Source organism: Cololabis saira, chromosome 13, assembly GCF_033807715.1.
Source record: "Cololabis saira isolate AMF1-May2022 chromosome 13, fColSai1.1, whole genome shotgun sequence".
Classification (NCBI taxonomy): domain Eukaryota; kingdom Metazoa; phylum Chordata; class Actinopteri; order Beloniformes; family Belonidae; genus Cololabis; species Cololabis saira.
This window is the reverse complement of record NC_084599.1, coordinates 20,672,275-20,694,444: the sequence shown is the minus strand read 5'-3', so window position 1 is coordinate 20,694,444 and position 22,170 is coordinate 20,672,275. Positions and strand designations below refer to the sequence as shown.

The following is a 22,170-nucleotide window of genomic DNA, read 5'->3' as shown; positions in this document are numbered from 1 at the left end:
AAATGGGGACACCCTCCTCATGCGTGGTATGTGTCTTTGGTTTGAAACATAACCAATCCTTGAGTCATCGAAGTAGTGATCACGCTGTAGCCGGGTCTCTTTCTAAGTGCTCTCTCAACATCTGGCCCATCAGATGACATTGTCCAAGCAGCGACCTCCCAATGGCTTCTGTTGCCTGTGTGGAAAACAGAACAACTAAAGGGCAAAGCAGTCAATACTGATGACCTAGTAGAAGACAATAACTCTTGAAGCACATAATTACTGTATAAGACAGAGCATACCAGAGCTCACACTAGTACATGCAAAAAAAATTAGCATGGACACCCAACTGATAAAAAGATACTTCAGTCTCTTTTTTTGTCTCCTGAAATACTTAATTTCCATAGAGAAGCAGTTTAATAGCAGACATTTGGTACTGATGCATCTTTGATGTTGCTTGAACTGGCCCACGAGGTAACACAGCAGCCAGGTAGGTTTTCAAAATCACGTTGTAATTTCTCTCACACATGTATAGAAGGGTTTCATGTTGGTTCTCTACTCCATGTTTTGATAAGTTTTTGCAATGACATTAGCTCCTAGAGCTACAGATGACATCATGGCATAGGTGACGAGACTCAAGAAAGTAATGATAGAAGAGCAAACAAGGGAGGGATCAAGCAAGAGACCAAATATATCTTAGAGTGTAGTAAAAGCGACTTAACCTCCAGGCTATAGGGGGACCTTCTAAACTAAAGATTGCAAAAGTTCCTTTGTGCGATTTTAAATCCAGGTGGTTCCAAAATCTCCTTTATAAAACTGAGGATTAAATCTAAAGTTCTCCGCCTAGGATGTGGAGTTCCTCAAAGTGATTCAATCCAAGTCCAAGCAGGTAAGATGAATCATTATAAATACCACTGCAGCCAGTCTACGATGTTTCAGGCAAAGAGCTTGGTTACTGTTGTTGTACGTCACTTTAATTCTCCGTGGAACGGCGTGCTCTTGTGTCTACTGAAGATGCAGATCTACAACACATCACTACGGCGCTTTGTTCACTTGTAGATTAGTTGTTTGTTTGGCGCATGGCAGTGACATCATATCTTGACATAAGGCCTCTACTATAGCATAGTAGCATGAATATCTATCTATCTATCTATCTATCTATCTATCTATCTATCTATCTATCTATCTATCTATCTATCTATCTATCTATCTATCTATCTATCTATCTATCTATCTATCTATCTATCTATCTATCTATCTATCTATCTATCTATCTATCTATCTATCTATCTATCTATCTATCTATCTATCTATCTATCTATCTATCTATCTACATGTCTGTACATGTCCACTTGTGAGTAGTCGTGCATGTTTGTTCGTTATTCTGGTTTACTGGTAGGTTAAAAATAACTGAACCATTATTCATGGGTATAATTTCATTTATGTGTTTCATACTGTGACAAATCAAATTGTCTGCTACCAAAAATGTCTTTGAAGAGCCATTGTTGTAATAAGGTCACACAAGTGCCAGTTCAGGACAGGCTTGTCACATCTCAGTTGTTCTGAGACGATGTCCAGTTACATGAGTGTGACACAGTACTTTGCACATTTGAGAGTTTGCGAGTCGTACTTGAAGTAAACACTGTCGTAAGAGGATGTAGGCAAAGTCCTGGACAGAATGCACACACCTGCAAATCTAGTGAACCCACATGGATTTGATTTGTTGTGTGTACTTACTGATTAACTCCTTCTGCATATGCATAAACTAGGGATGGGCGGTATGGACTAAAAAATGTATCACGATAATTTCTGGTATTTATCCCGATAACGATGAAAATGACGATAAAAAAAATAACAATTCAACTCCACCTTTGTAACTATAAATCTATCACCACATTCAGTCTTTGGAGCCAAATCACTGCTCTAAAAGATACTAAATACTAAACTACCCCAATTAAATTGAGTTGATAAAAGATCCCTGTTCCGCCATGTTTGTTACACAAAAACGTATCAACGGGAATTTATCCTTCTTTCTTTCTTTCTTTCTTTCTTTCTTTCTTTCTTTCTTTCTTTCTTTCTTTCTTTCTTTCTTTCTTTCTTTCTTTCTTTCTTTCTTTCTTTCTTTCTTTCTTTCTTTCTTTCTTTCTTTCTTTCTTTCTTTCTTTCTTTCTTTCTTTCTTTCTGGCTCATTTCTTTCTTTCTTTCTGGCTCATTTCTTTCTTTCTTTCTTTCTTGCTCATTTCTTCCTTCCTTCCGTCATCAACGGGAATTTATCGTTTTTACCATGAGATGATAAATTCTTACCGTGGAGAATTTTTTTGACGGTTTATCGTGAACTACTTAAAAGAACAATTATTAAGTCTGTGGTGTCAAGTCTGTGTTGCAGCGACAACGGGTACTCTCACTGAAGAGGTAACTAATTGACAGATTTTATTTTTTTAATATCTATTTTTGAGTTCCTCCGAAAAATACTGTAACATTCTGTGAGTAACAACAAAAGCGGAATTACTAAAGAGCCTCATAGTTGAACTTTTGAGATAAATACTTCCTCCATTCTCTCTCAAAGAGCTCCAGTGCAAATAGTGACAAATGTCTCAGGGTGCCATTTTCCATATGAAACTGGCACCCTGAATAAACACTTCATGTCGCAAAAGTATAGACAAACATAAAATGACAGCAATGTTTGTCTCCTACATCTAATTTCCAAAGGGAGGGTCTCCTTTTTCTACTTCCTGGGCACCAGTCTACACCAAACTCTTCCATGAGATTTGAACACCAGTCTCAATTTTAATAAAGCCCACAAGAGACTCTACATCCTCTGGCAGCTAAGGAAATATGGGTTCAGTCAGGAATGTATTATTTTTACAGAGCTGTTTATTTTTCTCCCTCCTGACTTGGTACGGTAACACAACCAACCAGAACAAACAACATCTTGAAATAGTTGTATGCAGAACTGCTACAGACTGCAATCTGAGTTTCAATAGCTTCACATGGTGAAATCAAAATTATCAGGAAGGCTGGAAGATTCATCAGTGACCCTCAATATCACCTGTTTAAGCCTCGCGAATCAAGCAAAATATACAGTCGAACATAATACCTCAGGGATGATGCCTACGTCCACGCTTATAGAAACTTACGGTAAGTATTCACAGCTTTTCAATTGCCGTTTAATGTCAATGCATTTTACACTGAAAACTGTGAGTATATCATATACTGTAACTAATATCTATGTTCAGACATATTTAAATGCATACATTTATGTAGAATAGAATGCATCTTATTGTCATATTATAATACTGTGAATACAAAATAAATTGAACTCTGCACAATGTCTATTCCCTTCTGCTCCCTTCTGGTTTGTTCCTCCTTAATCTAAAAAAAAACACTTTAAAAGACAGGTACACATCCTGTACTCTGACACATGCACTGTTTTTACAGGTTAGATCTGCACATGAACTCTGTTACATGGATTATGTGTTGTTGGTCACTTTTTGTGATATATATGAGCACACCAAGAAAAAAATACAAAAAGATAAATATATGGATAGAAAAATAACATACCGTAGTTTTAATTCAGAAAAAAACTTTTTTTTGTTTTTACTAACAGTAAAATGTACGGAAGCGTAGAACTGCCACCATCTTTAAAAGAAAATTAGAGCAATATCACGTTATAATGTAAAAATGTTCTAACGATAATTTTTTTTCCATTTGTACAATATCTTATTACGTTATTACAATAAATCTTTCATGTTTGAACATTATTACAATATACATATTTATCATGTTGCAATAAAAGATGACATTCTTGCATTTTAATATTTATATTGTAAATATATAACGTGATCATATATTGTACAAACAGGAAAAAGACTGATAATGTCTCTACACTTTCATAAAAAAATATGTTTTAAAATGTAAGACATTCCTTACGTGTTCAGAAAAAACTTGTACAAACACTTTATTTCATGACATTTGTAAAAAACAAAAAACATAAGAAATGTTCAAAAAAATGTAACGTTAAAATTGAATAAATAAATAAATAAATAAATAAATGAATAAATAAATATATAAATAAATGGTAGGTTTCTTTTTTAAACAATGACCACTACAGCTGCAGACACCGAACGGTCATGTTGACGCCAGATTTGATGACAAAAAAGCTGAACAGAGCCTGAAATTAAAACAATCCTTTGATTGACTGATTCAGAAGCTGCTCAACACTTGTCAATCTTCCTCACTCTCGTTACAGTTTCTAGGGTCTGGCAAAGCAGCTACACATGGATGAGGAAGACCATGACTTAGCTGTGAAAAATACAAAATAATTCTTGGTCGATGTGCTTTAAATCCTGTCAAAATGTAAAATATTCTGCAGCTGTGAAATAATTCATTCAATGGTGATAGTTTAACTTAATGATTACTCAAAGAAAAGTTAAGCAACTGGTTTCCCAAATCAGTACCTGGCATATATACTGTAACCCTTGACTTGTTTAAAAAAAAAAAAGTATAAACTACTTCTCTCAATAATAAAATTGAAATGACTTCCATTATGTTATTGTCATTGTTTTATTTGTTTGTTTTCAAACTCTCTTGGACGCTCTAAAAGACTCTAGAACCAGTTATACAGCACAGTGAACAAACATCATGAGGAAGTTGGCATTTGAAACAGGAATAATCATAACTAACTAAATGCCTGAAACCATGAAACAAAATATCAGAAAAGAAAAAGGCTCCATATAGTTCTGCATCAGTTACTTTTCAATTACAGCAGCCGAAGCAGAACGAAATTGTTAATGTCATTTATCGACTGTGGTGCCCTCTATTAGAGTAACAACTGAGCGAAATCCATCCTGTTGTATAAACCCCTTGGTTGTCTTACAATAACAAAGAGTTCATTTCTGTCAGTTGGCCTTAAGTGTTTTTGGTGTGATACAAGGGACAGATGAGTAGTTTAGACCAGAGCAACACATGAAAACACACAGGAACCAATAAGATCTAACTGGGCAGGTAATCATTCAGGTGGCTTTTCTCACTGTTCACTCAAAGTTCTGTTCACTGTTCCAAAGAGAGTTGGAATCTGTGACTAAATGTATAAAGGTTAGTCACTGCAGAAAATTAAAAACCTGTAAACAGTACTGTAGAACAAGTTAATTTAATGAAAACCTTTTTTTTTTTATTTGATTTGATTTATTTTATTTTTGTACATGTAAAAAACAACACTTCAAGAGAAGTTTAAGAAAACAAAACAAAGAATTTCATCCTTTAGCACTTGATAACTTAATTTACATTAAAAAAAGGAAAAAAAGGAGTAGGAAGAAGTGTAAACTTATTTAATCCTACCCCCATTCACTAATCATTTAACCCGTATTTATAAATACTCACACACTGTACTCACACTGCTAAATAACAGTATTATAATAATAATAATAATTATTATTATTATTATTATTATTATTATTATTAGTATTATTAGTAGTAGTAGTAGTAGTATATACTGTAATTATACTCACACACATACCTATACATACATACATACATACATACATACATACATACATACATACATACATACATACATACATACATACATACATACATACATACATACATACATACATACATACATACATACATACATACATACACATAGTTGAATATTTCTATATATTTGTACACACATGCCCATATAAATATTTATATAAATATACTTATTTACACTATACCGTCATTATTATTATTATTATTAACTGCACCTGCTCTATATCTATGTATATATCTAAAAATAATTTTAACATAAGAACTGTTGGATAAAAATAGCTTTTAAAAACTATTTATTTGCAGTCCAGCTTGTCATGTCTATTGCTTCTGCCTTGATGATTTACCCTGGTGATGTGGACTAGGCATGAGTAGTCGAGCGCAGACACCCTCCCCAACCCCCCCTCCTATGTGTGTGTGTATATATATTTTTTTAAATACTTTGTCAGGAAAAACTGTCAACCATATCCAAAGTGCAGGACCAAAGAGAAGTAAATAATGTATGCTTTTGTTAGATTCTTTGAAGACGATATGTGCTACGCGTGTCCCGTGTCAGATGTGTTAGGTTTCAGCCCTGTGCACAGAGCAGACTTTGATAATCAGAAGGTGTATCTGGTCCACAGAGCGGAGCAGCATGGCTGCGCAGGCCAGCCCTGCCAGGCGCAGATACTCGCCCTTGCAGGTAAGCCGCTCTCCCCACACTCCTCTCCGGCGGGTGCATGCTTTTTCCTCTCCGTCTGAACTAGTAAGACTCCTTTAAGTGTGTCACAGAAAGTGTTTTCGCCCGATGTGTCAGAAGATGATCAGCTGGAGTCTGAAGCCTGCGTTAAATCGACGCAGAGCCTACGCCGTAGGGTACGTAGGCTACGCCGTACCCTACGGCGTATGCGCTGCGTCGGTGTAACGCGGGACCATGAATAAGCTTTGACAAGTAGCCCCAGCAGCGTCCTCGCCCGTGGCTAACGACATCACGCTAGTGAGTTTTACAAAGATGTCACGGCTTGACAGTCATTTACGGACCTGGCACGGTCACGGTTATGTATTCGGGGAGTTGTTTCTGCGGGTTGGCCGCTTGAACCTTGAGTGTTTGGCTAAATATGAAGCTTGCAGCGCTGCGAGTCACGCGTGTTTACAACACGGAGCTAACGCTGGCACTAGCAGGCTAGCAGGCTAGCCCCAGCGCGGGTATTAACCCTCACTTTAGCACTAAAATATCCGCTGTTTGATGCATCGTCATTTAATAGGTTTGCAAAGGATGCAGAGATGCTTTTCCCACAGATCTGGTGTTTATTAGCGCGTTAGTCGCCTCTTTGTAGTGTTGTGTCACCAGTGTTGCTGCAGCTGCATGTGCAGACTGACATGACACAAGGAAGGGATTGATGCTTTAACTTCAGCTGCAGCTGTAATAATGATGGCACAAGATTGTTTCGTTTGCATGACCCTTTGAGCCGCATCACCCTGGATGTGTCAGTCTTTGCTGCAGTTCAGCAGCAGCACTCACATTTAGGTCCAACTGCTTCTCCAAAGCTCAAGTTAGTTTTGTGGATAGAAGTAAAAACAACAATTTGACTTGGTTAGTCTGTCGTCATTACTTTTATGACAATAGCAAATTCATGGAAACTTCTTAACTTCTATGGGTCTCAGCCTGTATTCGATGTCTTCACAGATACAGTAGAAGAATTTGAAGAAAGTATAACGCGAAAGAAGATGAAAATTCCCAAGATGTCCATCAAGACTTCAGGAAACTCTTTTGAGAACAACTTTGGAGAGGACAGAATGCCACTCAGGCATAAAAAGGTATGTTTAACTTTAACTAGACTGTTATTGTTTTGACCCCTATATTTGATGCTGCATTACTAAAAATATGCCTTTTATAATTGTGGAAAAAGTATAAAGCATTGCCCAATGGTCATGGATATCACTACTATTGATTACATGACTAAAAAATAAATTTTAGGACAGTTTTAAAAAAAATTAAGAATAAGAAAAAAGACCATCAAATTAAGTGACTTTTATTATTTTACTTATTATTCACACTATTCACTCTTTTCTGTGTTACATTGTGTTTTTTCGTGTATGCAAAGTAATTAGTGCAAAACTACCTCATGTCAACAAGTGTGGTTTGTGTTTGACCTTTTTTGTACCTTCACTACATATTCACTATATATATTAAATATATATATATATATATATATATATATATATATCACACACAACAGTTTTAGTAAAAAATTCCCATTAATGATTCAATGTCACATTTTCATAAACTTGGATAGCATCCAAAATCCCCCACGCTATTTTTACCATATGCTGGATTAACACAAATTCAGCACTCTGGACAGCTGCCCTTTCACCGACAAATCCTCTGAGCGGCTCATCAAAGAACTCAGTGACTCCTCTGCTCCCAGTTCCTACAGAGAGCCACATAGACAAAACAAGCCAGTAACGGGCTGCTGTTATACCATTTTTAGAATCATGTTTAATTTTTAAAATTTGTTCTTCCATAGCTGGTAAAAATCAAAGTATTCAAAATACAGTAAATCTTTTCAGAATTTTAGAACTTTTTTTTTTTTCAATTTGGACATATTTGAGTTTTGAAGCAATACTTACAATCATATCTACAATACTTTTAGTATTTTCCATAAACTAGTTAGCAATTTACCGTGAACTTGGTTCTTGACTCTACACCACTGTCTGTTCACCTGTGATGTCTACTCTTAAATGTGTCATAGATGATGCTCTTGGTTTAAAAAATGTAATTAAAGCAACTCTGCAGGATGAACTCTGTGAAAGCACCACTGTTTGAGTATCCTGAGCATTTTTCTCTGCTTCATGTTTATATATTTAAACATAAGCCAATTACAATATATCTGTGATTGGACAGTATTCTTACCACACACATTCATATCTAGATTGCATTTTAACGTTGTTGTTATAAGAACCCAGCTCTTATGTTAGTGATCTATTTCTTACTTCAACTCAATTCTTCAGGCTTTGTCTAATGACCATGGGCGCCCCATTTCCAACTCCTCAAAGAGCCTTGCAGCAGTTGTGGCTCGTCTGGAGAGGAATGCAGCAAACTCCTTTATGGAGGGTGAAGAAGACCTGGATGAGGACCGACTGGCTGAGGAAGGAGATGATGCAGATGACGAAGATGAAGATATGGAGGTAGAGCATCGGCAACGTCATCACCAGCAACAACAGCAGCAGCAGCAGCATTTAGAGGTGGACACAGATTGTGTATCAGAGGTAGCTGCAGCTGTGGTTCCAAGAGTCCTGTATGAGGAGCTGGTTCTCAGCTACAGGCAACAGGAGGAAGAGATGAGGAGGCTACAGCAGGAGCTGGAGCGGACCCGTAGGCAGCTTGTGCAGCAGGCCAAGAAGCTGAAGGAGTATGGCAGTTTGCTGACAGAAGTCAAAGAACTGAGGGACTTCAACAGGAGGCTGCAAGATGTACTTCTCATGAGACTGGGCAGCGGTGAGAGACCAGGAGCATGCACACTAACACACAAGCTGGTGCTGTCAATGCCACAAAATTGGGGGTTTCCCACACATTTTTAATACTTGGTTAATTGTCCAGGGGGTATGTATTTTTTCACTATCTACTATCTCTTGTTTTAGCCCTCTCTAGCCGCTTTCATTTGGAAATTATGCTGAACGCATACTTTAAATCCCATCTTTTCTTCTGCTTCCACTCTCCAATTGTGCATTAGCTGTGATCCCAGGAAGGCACAATTCCCATTATGGCATTTCCCATGCTAAAGATGGTCCCTTTCCTCTACTTTCTGGTCCACAGACAGGAACAACTTTTGAATGTTTCTGTGTTTGCTTTATTCACTCAGTATTGAATGAAACACAGTGCTGAAAAACAAAACCATAATAAACGATTAGTTTTCTACCTAGTTGCTTCTGGGAGTATTCATAGCTGTGCTGACCTGAATTTTCCTAATGCTGATGGAGTTTGCCATGTTCCTGCAACTGGAAGAGGGAATTGCTGTCCTCCCCTCACCTAGTGCTTCCTCCTCCAGGTTGCTAAGAATGGAAGAAGGATCCGCTGAGTATCCAGTGCTCCAAGTTGAATGACCAAGTTAGAAATATGACCATTCCAACGGGTACCTGCTTCTGAACACTGTTTGAAAACCCTGTGGGTTTTTTTGTTTTTTTTTCGCTTCATCTCTGCTGTCATACAGCTAATTTGAACTGTGGCCATGGATGGTGGTCTAATTTCAACCTCAATGGAGTTTGTAGTCATTTTCACACCAGTGTTAACCCTTTCATTATGCCAATTCACTCACAAACATTTCTTCCCATTACGGGTCTGTTACCTTCAAGGTGTCAATGCAAGGCAAGTTTATTTGTATAGCAACAAGACAATCAAGGTACTTTACATAAAATAAATAAAAACGTGAAAAGTAAAGAGGGAAAAAGTATGAGCTACAGTGCAGAATAAAGAATAGACAGTAAACAGATGAGTTTATAACTTTGATTGAAAAGAACTGAGGTTTTCAGCGTTGTTGCAGTTTTCTGGAAATTTGTTCCAGATCTGTGGAGCCTAAAAGCTGAATGCTGCTTCTACATGTTTGGTTGTGATTCTGGGGACACAGAGCACACTTGGGCCAGAAGACCTGAGAGGTTTTCGATGGTTGATATTGTAACAGGAAGTCTCTGATGTATTTTGGTCCCAAACCATTCAGTGATTTACACACTGACAAAGTATTTTAAAGTCTATTGCCCGAAATGTAGGGAGCCAGTGTAAGGATCTTAAAACCAGAGTGATGTGGTCTGCTTTCTTAGTTCTCTAACTTAAAGATATTGGGAAGCAGCGTTCTGGATCAGCTGTAGGTGACCTATGAAGACTGTTGCAGTTATGAAGTCGACTAAAGATACATGCATGGATGAGTTTTTCTACATACTGTTGACACATTAGTCCTTTGATCCTGGAGATGTTCTTCGGTGCTCGAATAATGTTATAATTTGTTGATAAAACCTTGGGGAACTCCAAGGAACTCTATTGACACAGAGTAGTCCCTGTCCTTTAAGTAAGTCTCAAACCAGTCAAGCATTGTGCCAGAAAGTCTGACCCAATTTTATGGTCACTCTAGTAATATACCGTGGTCAGTGGGGTCAAATGCTGCACTGTGGTTCCTCCACAGCCTGTATTTATGTGGATGTCATTGAACACCTTGACAAGGGCAGTCTCAGTGCTGTGGTGAGCACCGTAACGGGACTGGAAGATGTCACAGCGGTTGGTCAAAGTTAAAAAGGTATTTAACGGTTGAAAGACAGCTTTTTCAATAACTTTACGGATGAATGCAAGATTTGAGATGGACCTGTAATTTTGCATTAGCAGCTTGTCCAAATTTTTATTTTTTTAACAGCGACTGCTGTCTTCAAGGTCTGGGGGAAACCACCAGACAAAAGGGATGAGTTTAAATTTGAATCAGATCAGATGCTGTGGGTAAAATATTGAGACAACAGGAGGATGAGGATGATATCCTCTAGGTTTTTGTAGTTGTTGGGTAGAATTGTCATTTTGTCTTAATCGGTTTATTAAATTAACAGCTACAGAATAAAATATTACACCTTTCTCCTGTGTCATTCACGTGGCACAGCAGGACAAAATATAGACACTCAAAGGGAGAGCAGACTGGCTGTGTGAATGGGGTTACACACACAGACGTGCAAATGATATCAACTCCTCGCCTCTGATTGCATACCCACCATATCAATACATTTTAATGTTGGAGACCTCATTAAGCTGTGTTGAATTTTTTCATTACCACTGAGATTTATTTTTATTTATTTTTTTTAAATTTAGCAAAAATGCAGAACAGTTTTAACCAACCTTAGTTACTCTCTGAGCAAGACCGGTCAATTATGTTGTTCCTTTCCTCACCACCAGATTTATTTTATTTATATATATATATATATATATATATATATATATATATATATTCATTTATAAGCGCATTTCATGAAGGATACTTTACAACAAACAGATAAAACAACAATGGATAAAATTAGCATATATATTAGGGGTGTAACGATACACTAATCTCACGATACGGTACGATACACGATATTGAGGTTACGATAAAGATACGATACGATATTATAGCAGTATTTTTTTTAACAACCTTGAATGAGGAACATATGACTGGAAAAAAATTGTCTTTTATTTGAAAGACACAAAATACAAAACAATACTGCCCTATTGTTACAGTTTGTAATGCTTTATAACTGTTTAAGTTTTAAAGAGAAAGCCAGGCCAACCATTTTCCACAAACTGAACTAAAACTGTCAGGTTTGCATTATGCATCTTCAGTTTCATACAAGTACAAATATTTTGCCACATACTGAATAGTTTCTTTCATGTATGATTTTACTTTTTTCTTTTCCAGAAATGTAACAACTAAAATTAAGTAAATAAATAAATTTTTACATCATAAAAAAGATTGATTCATGCTCACCTTATAAGTGTAAGAGGAGATTTATTTTTGTTAAGAAGGTTATTTTGGTAATTCAGGGTTCATTATTTTATAAATATATTCTTTATATTCTGGTGTAAATCAGGGACTATAATGACCCTAGTCAGTTTATCTGTAGTGGTTAGTCTGTTTTAGAATGGGCGGAGTGATACGCCACAGTACGGCACTAGGTGCCGTGTTGATGTTCTAAAATCCTACACTGTTGAGCGGACATTAAAGTACACTCGAACTCTGAAGAAGTTATCCCCGACCCGAAAAAGGTTTAATTTTATAAGGTAAGGCTTAACTCTACACCAGACTTAAAGGTTCAGAGCTCAAAACCCTAAAAGTCCGTGATCGGGACCGCAAAACGGAACTAGTTTCTTCTGAGCGGAGGAAAATTTTGGTCCACGGGTGCGGTCGGCAGGCGTGCTCGGATGTGCGTTAACACAATAGATTAATATTAATAATCCAATATTGCGATACACTTTGTCACCTCCACGACACGTTTCGTGACGTTTTTGTATCGTGAAATTCCGTGGCACGATATATTGTTACACCCCAAATAAATAAATATATATATATATTATATATATATATATATATTTTTATATATATATATATATATATATATATATATATATATATATATATATATATATATATATATATATATATATATATTGAGAGAGACTTATTTTGGATGTCAGGTGGTAAGGAGTTCCATAGTTTTGGAGGAGAGTGGCTGCCCATGTTTCTGCGGTGGGCAGAGGGGACGATTAGGATGGAAGAGGAGGATCTGAGGGAGCAGGCTGGAGTGGTGATCTGGTGGAGGTCAGACAGATAAGGTGGGGCGAGGTTATGGATAGCCTTGAAGGTGAACAGGAGGAGTTTGTTATTAATTATTTGGCAGACTTGTGACAGTGAAGCTGCTGCAGGACGGGGGTTATGCGATGGAATGATCTTGTTGTGATCTGGGCAGCAGAGTTATGGACCAGTTGGAGCTTGTGGGGTTTTTCTCGTGGAGACCAAAGAGAATGGAGTATATGAGTTTCAAATTTACCTGAAGCTAATTCAGCCAAGTGTATTCAGTATCTGTTACAAGTATAGTCTGATTCTGTGGAAGGCACTAAAGTTAAAGGGGACCTATTATGAAAAACAAGTTTTTTCTTGCTTTAACATATATAAAGTCGTCTCCCCTCAGCCTGCCAACTCAGAGAAGGAGGAAAGCAACCAAATTCTGCAGTGTCTGTACAGCCGCCTGGATGAGCCATCCAGTGTGATGTGGCTTCTACGAGCCGTTCAGATTCTGCTCCCTTTCGTTACGACGGGAGCGATGTGTGAAACCATGCCCACAACTAATTCTGTCCGGAACAACAACAACTAACTCCGGCCGGAGCTTCCCCCATTTTCTACGTGTCATTCAGGCAGCCAATCAGCACAGAGCCTCATTATCATAGCCCCGCCCACTCATAATCCCACATAGATAATGAGGTTAAAGAATGGGATGATAAAGACATGGCTCAGAGGCTGAATTTCTAATTTATTTAGCAAAAACAATCAAAAGCTTGTTTTTAAGACGTCCAAGGCCTAAAATAGGTATTAGATGCCATAATAGGTCCCCTTTAAATTATATTTTTTAAACTTGCCATTTAAAGTGGTTAGTATTTAGAAATAATACTAATAGTTGAAAAAAAAAATCTTTCTTTCAGATGCATGGGCACAGTTATTTTCCAATGTGCACTACAAAGTGTGCTGTGCTGCCTATACGACATGTTCTGTGCTTAGTCGATGGAATGTAAAACGTGGACTTCACAACACCAAAAGGAATGTGTGCTTGTCACATACTGGAGTAACCTACAAAAAGAGAAAAATAACCACATCAGTGTCTATATGTACAGATACTCTTTTAATATCCCCATTCACACAGCCAGTTTGTTGTGCCTCTATAACACCTTTATTCCACCTCACTTGTCTGTGTGAATATCATTGAAGGTGGGACGATATAACATTTTGTTCCGGTGATGGCCACTTGGCTGTCTGATAATAGCATTCAGGTGGAAAAAGAAGCAGTCCAAAAATAGAAACTAATAAATAAAAGTAATAATAATAATAGGTGAAAAAAGCACCAGGGCCACTTGTTTACTGGGAGAACTGATCTCCTGCTGAGCAACCTGAAGGAGCTTTCACCTCTGAAGCTTCCTCCTCCAGGTGCAGTAACATCACAAACTCCATCAGCGTCGGGGAAACAGAGGCCAGTGTACAGTGTTTGTCCCAGGAGAACATCCAGGTAGAAGCTATATTTTTCATTAGCATATTTTTGGTGCAGTGTTTTATTCAGCACCGACTGAATGAAGCAATCATTGGCGAAAGACTTAAGGGACATGTTGCTGAAAAGAGATCAGAAAGAAGAGGAAAGGGACCTCCTTCCGTTTGCCTTAATGCTTCACGAGAACACACACTGGGGAGAGAATATTGCACCTTCTTGTGATCACTGTTAATGCACAGCTGGAGAGTAGAAAAAGTGTCTACTGACAAATAAGTTTTGTGGTTGTTCAATTTCCATGTTTAGCCTTTTTTCAAACCAGGCTTTACATTTGCCATACACTGACATACCCATCACTTTGCACTACTTGGGGATGGAGTGCAAGTCATTTAAACACAATGAAGACATTTGGAGATTTATTATGCAATATCAAAACTAATATTTTTCTCTTTAGGATTGTGATTGCTAAATCCAGCAGAGGTAGATGAAAAATTTGAATTACTTATGTTTAAAAATGTTATTGCAGAGTACATCAATATACACACTTGTAGTTGCAGAGGACAAGGAGCTGCACTGCAGTTGACGAAAATGTTAGACTACACACACACACACACACACACACACACACACACACACACACACAAATACAGCTGATTCTGTATGAAACACTGTCAGATGCTGGTGTTAAGGTCAGACCCTCTTTAGTTTCAAAGAGAGGTGCTTGACTACTGGCTAGGCCATCTAAATGGACGGGCTATAAAGAATAGAGCACCCAAGGATCCTGTCAGTCCTGGAATGGAGGGTGTCGACCGATATTAAAACTCATCAGCTGCAGTGGAGCTTAGTGTGGCGAGCCACCAAGCCAGCTTTGTTACGAGGCTAAAATAACTGCCTGTTGCAAGCCAAAGGAAATCCTGGCCTAAAGCAGAAAGGAAAACAGTCAAGCAGTTGAGTACTGTCCCGTGGTGGAGGAGTTAAAAAAAACTGCTACTGTAGGGATTACGGTGTTACTGTTCATGATTAGCACATTGTACTGTATTCCACTGTTGATTTTTGATGCTGTCAATCATCAGTTAAGTGACTAATTTCAAGGCAGACGTCTAGTTGTTGCATAAACATGTAACTTCATAATCTCAAATGGTTCCTTTGTCTCTCAGAGCCTATGCATGACAATGGCACTCAGACAATCAAGGCTGAAGTGGTTGAACCCATTGTTGAGCCCCATGAGACGTGCAGAGAAGAAGCCAACACCAGTTCCAGCTATTCCCCCTCACCCAGAACAGTATACACCTGCAATGATGGGAAGGTGAGTTCATCTGGAATTAAAAACAATTTCCCATTCATTTCATCCTTTTATCCTTTCTTAGCACATGCTATTCTTCTTTCTTTTCTTTTTTTCTTTTTTTTTTTACATTCTGGAGTTTTCTGTTGAAAACCAAAGGGACCAGATGTTAATTTCAAATACATGGTTGAAAGATGTTCAAGAAATATTGTCCAGAATTCATTCCATAATTTTTATGTTTTAATTATATTTTTAAAGTTTGAGTTTTATTGAATTAGCAGGAGAACAGGCCTGTAATTTCACTTACTATGTTTTATACAGTGATCTCTTGATTTCCACTGGACCTCTAATTTGCGTACCGCCAAAGAAAAGTTAATATTTGTAACCTTAATGGCAACCCCCCCCCAGTTCCCTCTTTTGTATTCCTGGCTATTTGCATGGACATAAACTTGTTTAGGACAAAACACTGTCTTTCCCTTTTAATAACTATAAACCCAGGAACATGTTGTCATAGTTGATCAGTCCTTTCCGCTGTGCTGCTTGTGCCCGAGCAGATAAAGAAGGTTGAGAGATTAATATTGTTCTTGCAAGGCCAGCCAGCATCATCAATGTTTATTAGCCTGTTAGAGTTCTTCTCTGTCCCCACTGCTGTAACTCAACCAGTGTCCTGTCTCTGATGACAGGGGGGGAATTGGTACTACAAGCTAAGGGGCCTGCAGCCACTCCAAGCGTGAAGAACACTTGCAAATTAGAAGTCTCCTACATCAGGGACCTCATATTAATTATTTGCACGAGAGGAATTTAAAGTGACTGACAAGTTAGCTCTAGTGAGACTCCAAAGGGAGGGTAGAAAAGGAGGAGGGGAGATGGCAACGGTGGGATAAATGAAGTTAATGGTTGGTAGGATGAACACAGTCTTGTCAAACTTAAGGCAGTAAAAAGCTTTTCTCCTGGCTGCCAGCTTTAAGCACATTAGCTGCACAGGGAAAAGCTTTTTGGAAGCCAGCCTAAAGACTTTACAGTGACAACAGAATAGAAAAGGGAAAGGGTGTCACATATGCCCGTTGTTGCATTAGCTCACCTAGAAGACTAGGCCAATCTGTCTGGGCCGGCAATCAGCTTGGAGTGTTTGATCGAGGCTTATGCAATGTGCACTGGCAACATATAGACTGCAGACTAAGTTCATAATGATCTGAGTTACAAGCGGCTCCTGGCCTGAGCTTATTTACGTAGTAAGTGTGACTGAACTGAACTGGTGAAAGTGGAATTTAAAGCTACGTACAAAGATACCTGAAAATGAATAAATGAAATAGAAATATTAATGAAAACAAATTAATAGTAGTGACAAAGATCATCATAGTCGTTGTCGCCGCCACTACGTTGTGTACAGAAGAAATATTGCCCAAATTGATTGTACACAGAAGTGAATTGTTATATTGCACTTGGTGGAATTGATCATCTTGGGATGTCCAGTTTGGTTCATTTTGTCAAGTTGAGTTTAATGGAAAAAACCCTCTACAAAAAAACCTTCTACAAAATTAAGATCACTATTTAACAATTTAAACTCAATCTCAGATATCAGAATGACTGAAAAAGAAAGGAATTGATGTGTTGCAACAGTTTTTAAAAGTTAAAACAATCTGTTATCCTAAATGAATCGGCTTTTTGGAGGCCTAAACATGCTTGAAAACTAACCAATATTTTATGGGCGACGGGCATGGTTGTACAAAAATGGCCTCGACAGCGCCACCTACTTCTTGTTTTTTGACGAGCCCCACGATATTCGTTCCCCTACATTACATTTATGTGTCTGTTGTATCAGACCTTGAAAATGGGGAAGTAGTTCATGTGCTGATGCTGGATTGCATGACTGTGTGAATGACAAGTTATTTTAATTACGTCAGCTGTGGTGTCGTTGCATGTTGTCATGACTGTTTATATGCATGTGTCAGTTTTGTGAATATTCTGAAGTCTCTTTATTGACGGCATCTGCTCCAAACGCATACCGGTTGATTAGCCACCTGGCCAACCGGCTTCCGCTGTTAAGTTAAATGCGACATATTCTGGTCATTTTATGCTTCTTTGTTTGCTGGTTAGTTCGGGAGCATTACAACGAATGTAACCTCTGCACGGTAAAGCAACAACAGTCGTTTAGTTTGCGTTTTTAATCCAATGGCACTTCGGCACCGGAAATGTCCTGTTTCAGATTTCATGGGGTTCAGGGTTCTTTATCGAAAGTATGGCATTTATATTGCTGGTAACTTGACGGAAGAGAATACGATTGTAATATGATTGTCAAGCTTAGCTATTTTTGTTTGGAAACATCTGGTAGAAGTTTATTTATTCTTACTGATGTTGTCTAGTATTATTATTCCTTCTAGGAAAACATACACTTATTTGTTAAAGTGTGAGTACAATAAAGTACTGAAGCAATCCAAGATCAGCCTCAAAGTACTCTCTCCACCATACTCTAAACCACTTTAAGAGTTGCTCTGGCAGGCACTGCGATATGAATTTAGTGACACCACCCTGAAACCAGTGTTTCCAGTAAGAACAGTGTTTCCTCCCCTTCAATCACTGTTGAGATTCTTAATGAGCCTTTTTATGTAGCTGTTATAATGACCTTGGTACTAACTCCTGTCAAAACCTAAATCCATTTTAAATGTTGCAGTGCTTGTTAGAGATGCACTGATCAGGATTTTTTTAGGGCTGATCACCAAAAACAGTATCTGCCGATCCCGATATTGCAGATAACAGCGTGGAATCCATAAAGTATTCAATTTTGTTGTCTCATGTACACCACACTGACATTGTACTATTAGGTATAAAAATTAGGAGATGAGAAAGTATGATGAATTGACTGTTTTATTGCACGCTGAGGCAATGTGCAATATTTCACACTCTAGAGTAGGGTTGCACGGTATACCGGTACCAGTATAGTATCGCGGTACTAGAGTTTTGAAAACGGTACTATACCAGCATTTAAAAACAAACGGTACTTTTATATATTTTTTCTATGCAAACGAATTGGTAAATTGGAGCCTGTCTCTTTAAGCACGGCGAGGTCCGCGAGTGTGACGTAGTTGCAGAAGCAGAGCCGCCTCCCACTCCCACTCGCATGCGGAGGAGAGAGAAACGAGAAGTCGCGTGTTAGACAGACAGAGCGGGTTGAAATAAAGTTGAAATAAATAGAGATGGCAGCTGAAGAAAAGCCTGTACTTTTGGACAAAATGGGGGACCGAAGTACGCTGTGGAAATATTTCGGGTTTAAACCGAGCGATAAGGGCGAACCACTGAACCCAGATGCACCGCAGTGCAAGCGGTGCTACAACGCGTGTCTCGCAAAAGGAGGCAACACTTCAAACTTGTCCAAACGTTTAAAGGACAACCACATGGACTTGTTCCCCGACTTCAGTAAAGAACGACAGCTGATAACTTTGTTCACCAGTTCACTGCACTGTCATGTCAATGAAAGAAGTACAGAGCCTCTCCCAGCCCGTAGTAAACCTACTGTAGCCTACATACACAGAGTTAAAACACGTCCATGGTTATTAAATGCAATTTTTTTTAAATATTTTTAAAAAATAAATTACATTCTTAAAATATTTAAATAAATTCCACAGACTAGAATATAACTTTAATATATTTTTTATATTTTAATATTATTTAATGTTTCATATATATTATAAACCATTAAGGCTATGAATTATATGAATTAATATTATTAAAACACTTTTGTAAAACATTCCATTTGCCTACAATATCTAATCCTATCCTAAAGGACTGTCTCAGAAAATTAGAATATTGTGATGAAGTTCTTTATTTTCTGTAATGCAATTTAAAAAACAAAAATGTCATATATTCTGGATTTATTACAAATCAACTGAAATATTGCAAGCCTTTTATTATTTTAATATTACTGATTATGGCTTACAGTTTAAGATTAAGATTCCCAGAATATTCAAATTTTTTGAGATAGGATATTTGAGTTTTCTTAAGGTGTAAGCCATGATCAGCAATATTAAAATAATAAAAGGCTTGCATTATTCAGTTGATTTGTATTGAATCCAGTATGTATGACATTTTTGTTTTTGTAATTGCATTACAGAAAATCACAATATTCTAATTTTCTGAGACAGTCCTGTAGATGATAGGATGAGCCTCAATTTATTTTTCTAGTTATGCCCATTTAATGTTTCATGTGGCCTATAGTTTCAAAACACAAACCTTTTGAACAATGAGAACAAGTAAAATAAAGCAATGGCATGTAAATTAAAATGACCATGTTAATTAAAATACTGTACCACCTCCCTCCCCCAATTACAGAAGTCTAGTGCTCCTGGCTCAGAGAGGGTGACACCACCCACTCAGAAGCAGGAGTTTTTGCTGCTACAGTATTTTATTTAATATGGTGACTTTAATTTGAATGGCATTGCTTTATTTTACTTGATCACACTGTTCTAAAGGTTTGGAACATTTTAATATCCCATGCCAATTATTCATTATATTCATTGTTGTTATTGTTCCCAAAGTCTGCTTTAAAATAAAGGAAAATATTGACATTTGAGAGTGTTCCACCTTTTTACAAAAAGTATCGAAAAGTATCGAAACACATATTGGTATCGGTATCGAAACAGAAATTTGGTATCGTGACAACCCTACTCTAGAGACTTTTAGAGACAATTTAGACTCTGCTTACAGAGAGTAAGTGTAGCTTACTGGCTTAAAGGAAACCTATTATGAAAAACAAGTTTTTTCTTGCTTTAACATATATAAAGTGGTCTCCCCTCAGCCTGCCAACTCAGAGAAGGAGGAAAGCAACCAAATTCTGCAGTGTCTGTACAGCCGCCCGGATGAGCCGTCCAGTGTGATGTGGCTTCGTTCAGATTCTGCTCCCGTCGGTTCGTAACGACGGGAGCGATTTACATAGGTTGGCCTCCGATGCGTAAAACCACGCCCACAACTAACTCTGGCCGGAACAACAACAGCTCCGCTGGCCGGAGCTTCCGCCATTTTCTACGCGTCATTCAGGCAGCCAATCAGCACAGAGCCTCATTATCATATTCTCCCGCCCACTCAGAATCCTGCATAGATAATGAGGTTAGAGAATGAGATGCTGAAGACATGGCTCAGAGGCTGAATTTTTCTAATTTATTTAGCAAAAAAAATCAAAAGCTTGTATTTAAGACATTCAAGGCCTGTTTAAAATAGGTATTAGATGCCATAATAGGTCTCCTTTAAGCTTAAGCAACACAACATGTGCACCAACACAGACAACAGTAGACATTTCACTCTCTTAGAGCTGATATGAGTTGTAAACTTAATATAAACCTTAAAATAAACCTTAGTTTTCCTGTTGAAAAAGGAATGCAATCTTAAAATGAATTATGAAAGCTTTGCAAAAGCTTTAATGATAGCATCCACCGTGTGTGACCCACGAAACTCGAAACAAGATCTTGTCATCCTGTATACAGTTTTTGATGCGACTGTATATAGTTGAGTATAACTCCGGCAGGCATTCATCAGTGAAATATTTAGTGTGTAATGCGGATCCAAGCAGCTAACGAGGCATTTAAATCTAATGTCTTCTAAAAACAAAAAAACGCTGATGTCAAGGCATATGAATTCCCTTACCGTATGATCTAATCGTAAGTTCTTTATTTTTCTTGCTGTTGCTGCTGTCGGTTATAGGTCTCTGTTACGTTCAGCTGAGTTAGTGGCGTTGCTGCACGCTCCTTTTCTTTCTCTGCCTCGGCGGCAGCCAACTTTGAAAAGTCAATATACTCCTTTATGTGAGAAACTTTCCAATGTCAGGTTCGTGCCATTTTCGGTGTTGATACTTTGTAGAGACGGCCACGCCCCCTTAAGAGACCCAGGTCTGAGATGTGGGAACGCACGCCCTCGCTGCAGTTTGTTGATGTAAACGTCATCGGATCGGCCTGCTTTGAACTATTTTGAAAACTCCTATCAAAACCGATAGGTAGGGGTGGGTATTGGGAAGGACATCGCGATACGATACGCATCACGATACTTGAGCCACGATACGATACACATTGCAATATCCCGATTATGCGATATCCCGATTATTATATTCTACATAGTTCACCGAAAAATTTAAAAATGCATTACACATCTTAAAATCCAAGTTGTATACATGTACATCAGATGATAGTGATGGATCTTAAAATCCAAGTTGCACGTTCATCAGATTATAGTGACAATTCATGGGACAAACTGAGTCAAAACAATGTTTTATTATAACTATACAAGCTAAAGTTACAACTTATTTGTATATGTTTTTCATATTATTTACATCATATGAAATTAACATTAAATTTATTATGAGGTTGCTTTAATTATGTGGCAAATGATAATAAACACAAGAAAGATGGGTACTAAAACCAAGGACAGGCACAGTGATCAGTCAGTATAGATATAAATTCATAAATAAATAAACCTCTGTCCATTATTTTTCATTTTTCAAGGACAGGCAATTGTGTTGCCTGTCCTTATATTTTATTATTAATTTATAAAAATAAATTATAAAATGAAATAAAACGTGAAATAAAACCTGAGCTCAGTGCAGGGCCCTCCCAGGGTTGGTAGAGAGTGGCAATGCCCAGGACTGTCACTTAGGTAGGAGC

The 22,170-nt window shown here is 37.8% G+C and overlaps 2 protein-coding genes across 4 annotated transcripts in view; both read left to right on the top strand.

Annotated features, from left to right (window-relative positions):
- agbl4 (AGBL carboxypeptidase 4) overlaps nt 1–22,170 on the top strand; it is a 361,271-nt gene that overhangs the window by 253,243 nt on the left and 85,858 nt on the right. The gene's annotated exons all lie outside the window — the stretch shown is intronic.
- bend5 (BEN domain containing 5) overlaps nt 5,900–22,170 on the top strand; it is a 28,788-nt gene continuing 12,517 nt past the window's right edge. Inside the window, exons 1-5 of one of the 3 annotated variants that reach the window (XM_061738215.1) lie at nt 5,900–6,011; nt 6,135–6,193; nt 7,178–7,308; nt 8,503–8,989; nt 15,402–15,550. In XM_061738215.1, the coding sequence (XP_061594199.1) occupies nt 7,219–7,308; nt 8,503–8,989; nt 15,402–15,550 (726 nt within the window). In that variant the 5' untranslated portion in view covers nt 5,900–6,011; nt 6,135–6,193; nt 7,178–7,218. Of the gene's footprint in view, nt 6,194–7,177; nt 7,309–8,502; nt 8,990–15,401; nt 15,551–22,170 lie in introns of all 3 variants that reach the window. The other 2 variants (XM_061738214.1, XM_061738213.1) reach the window with 2 other exon arrangements.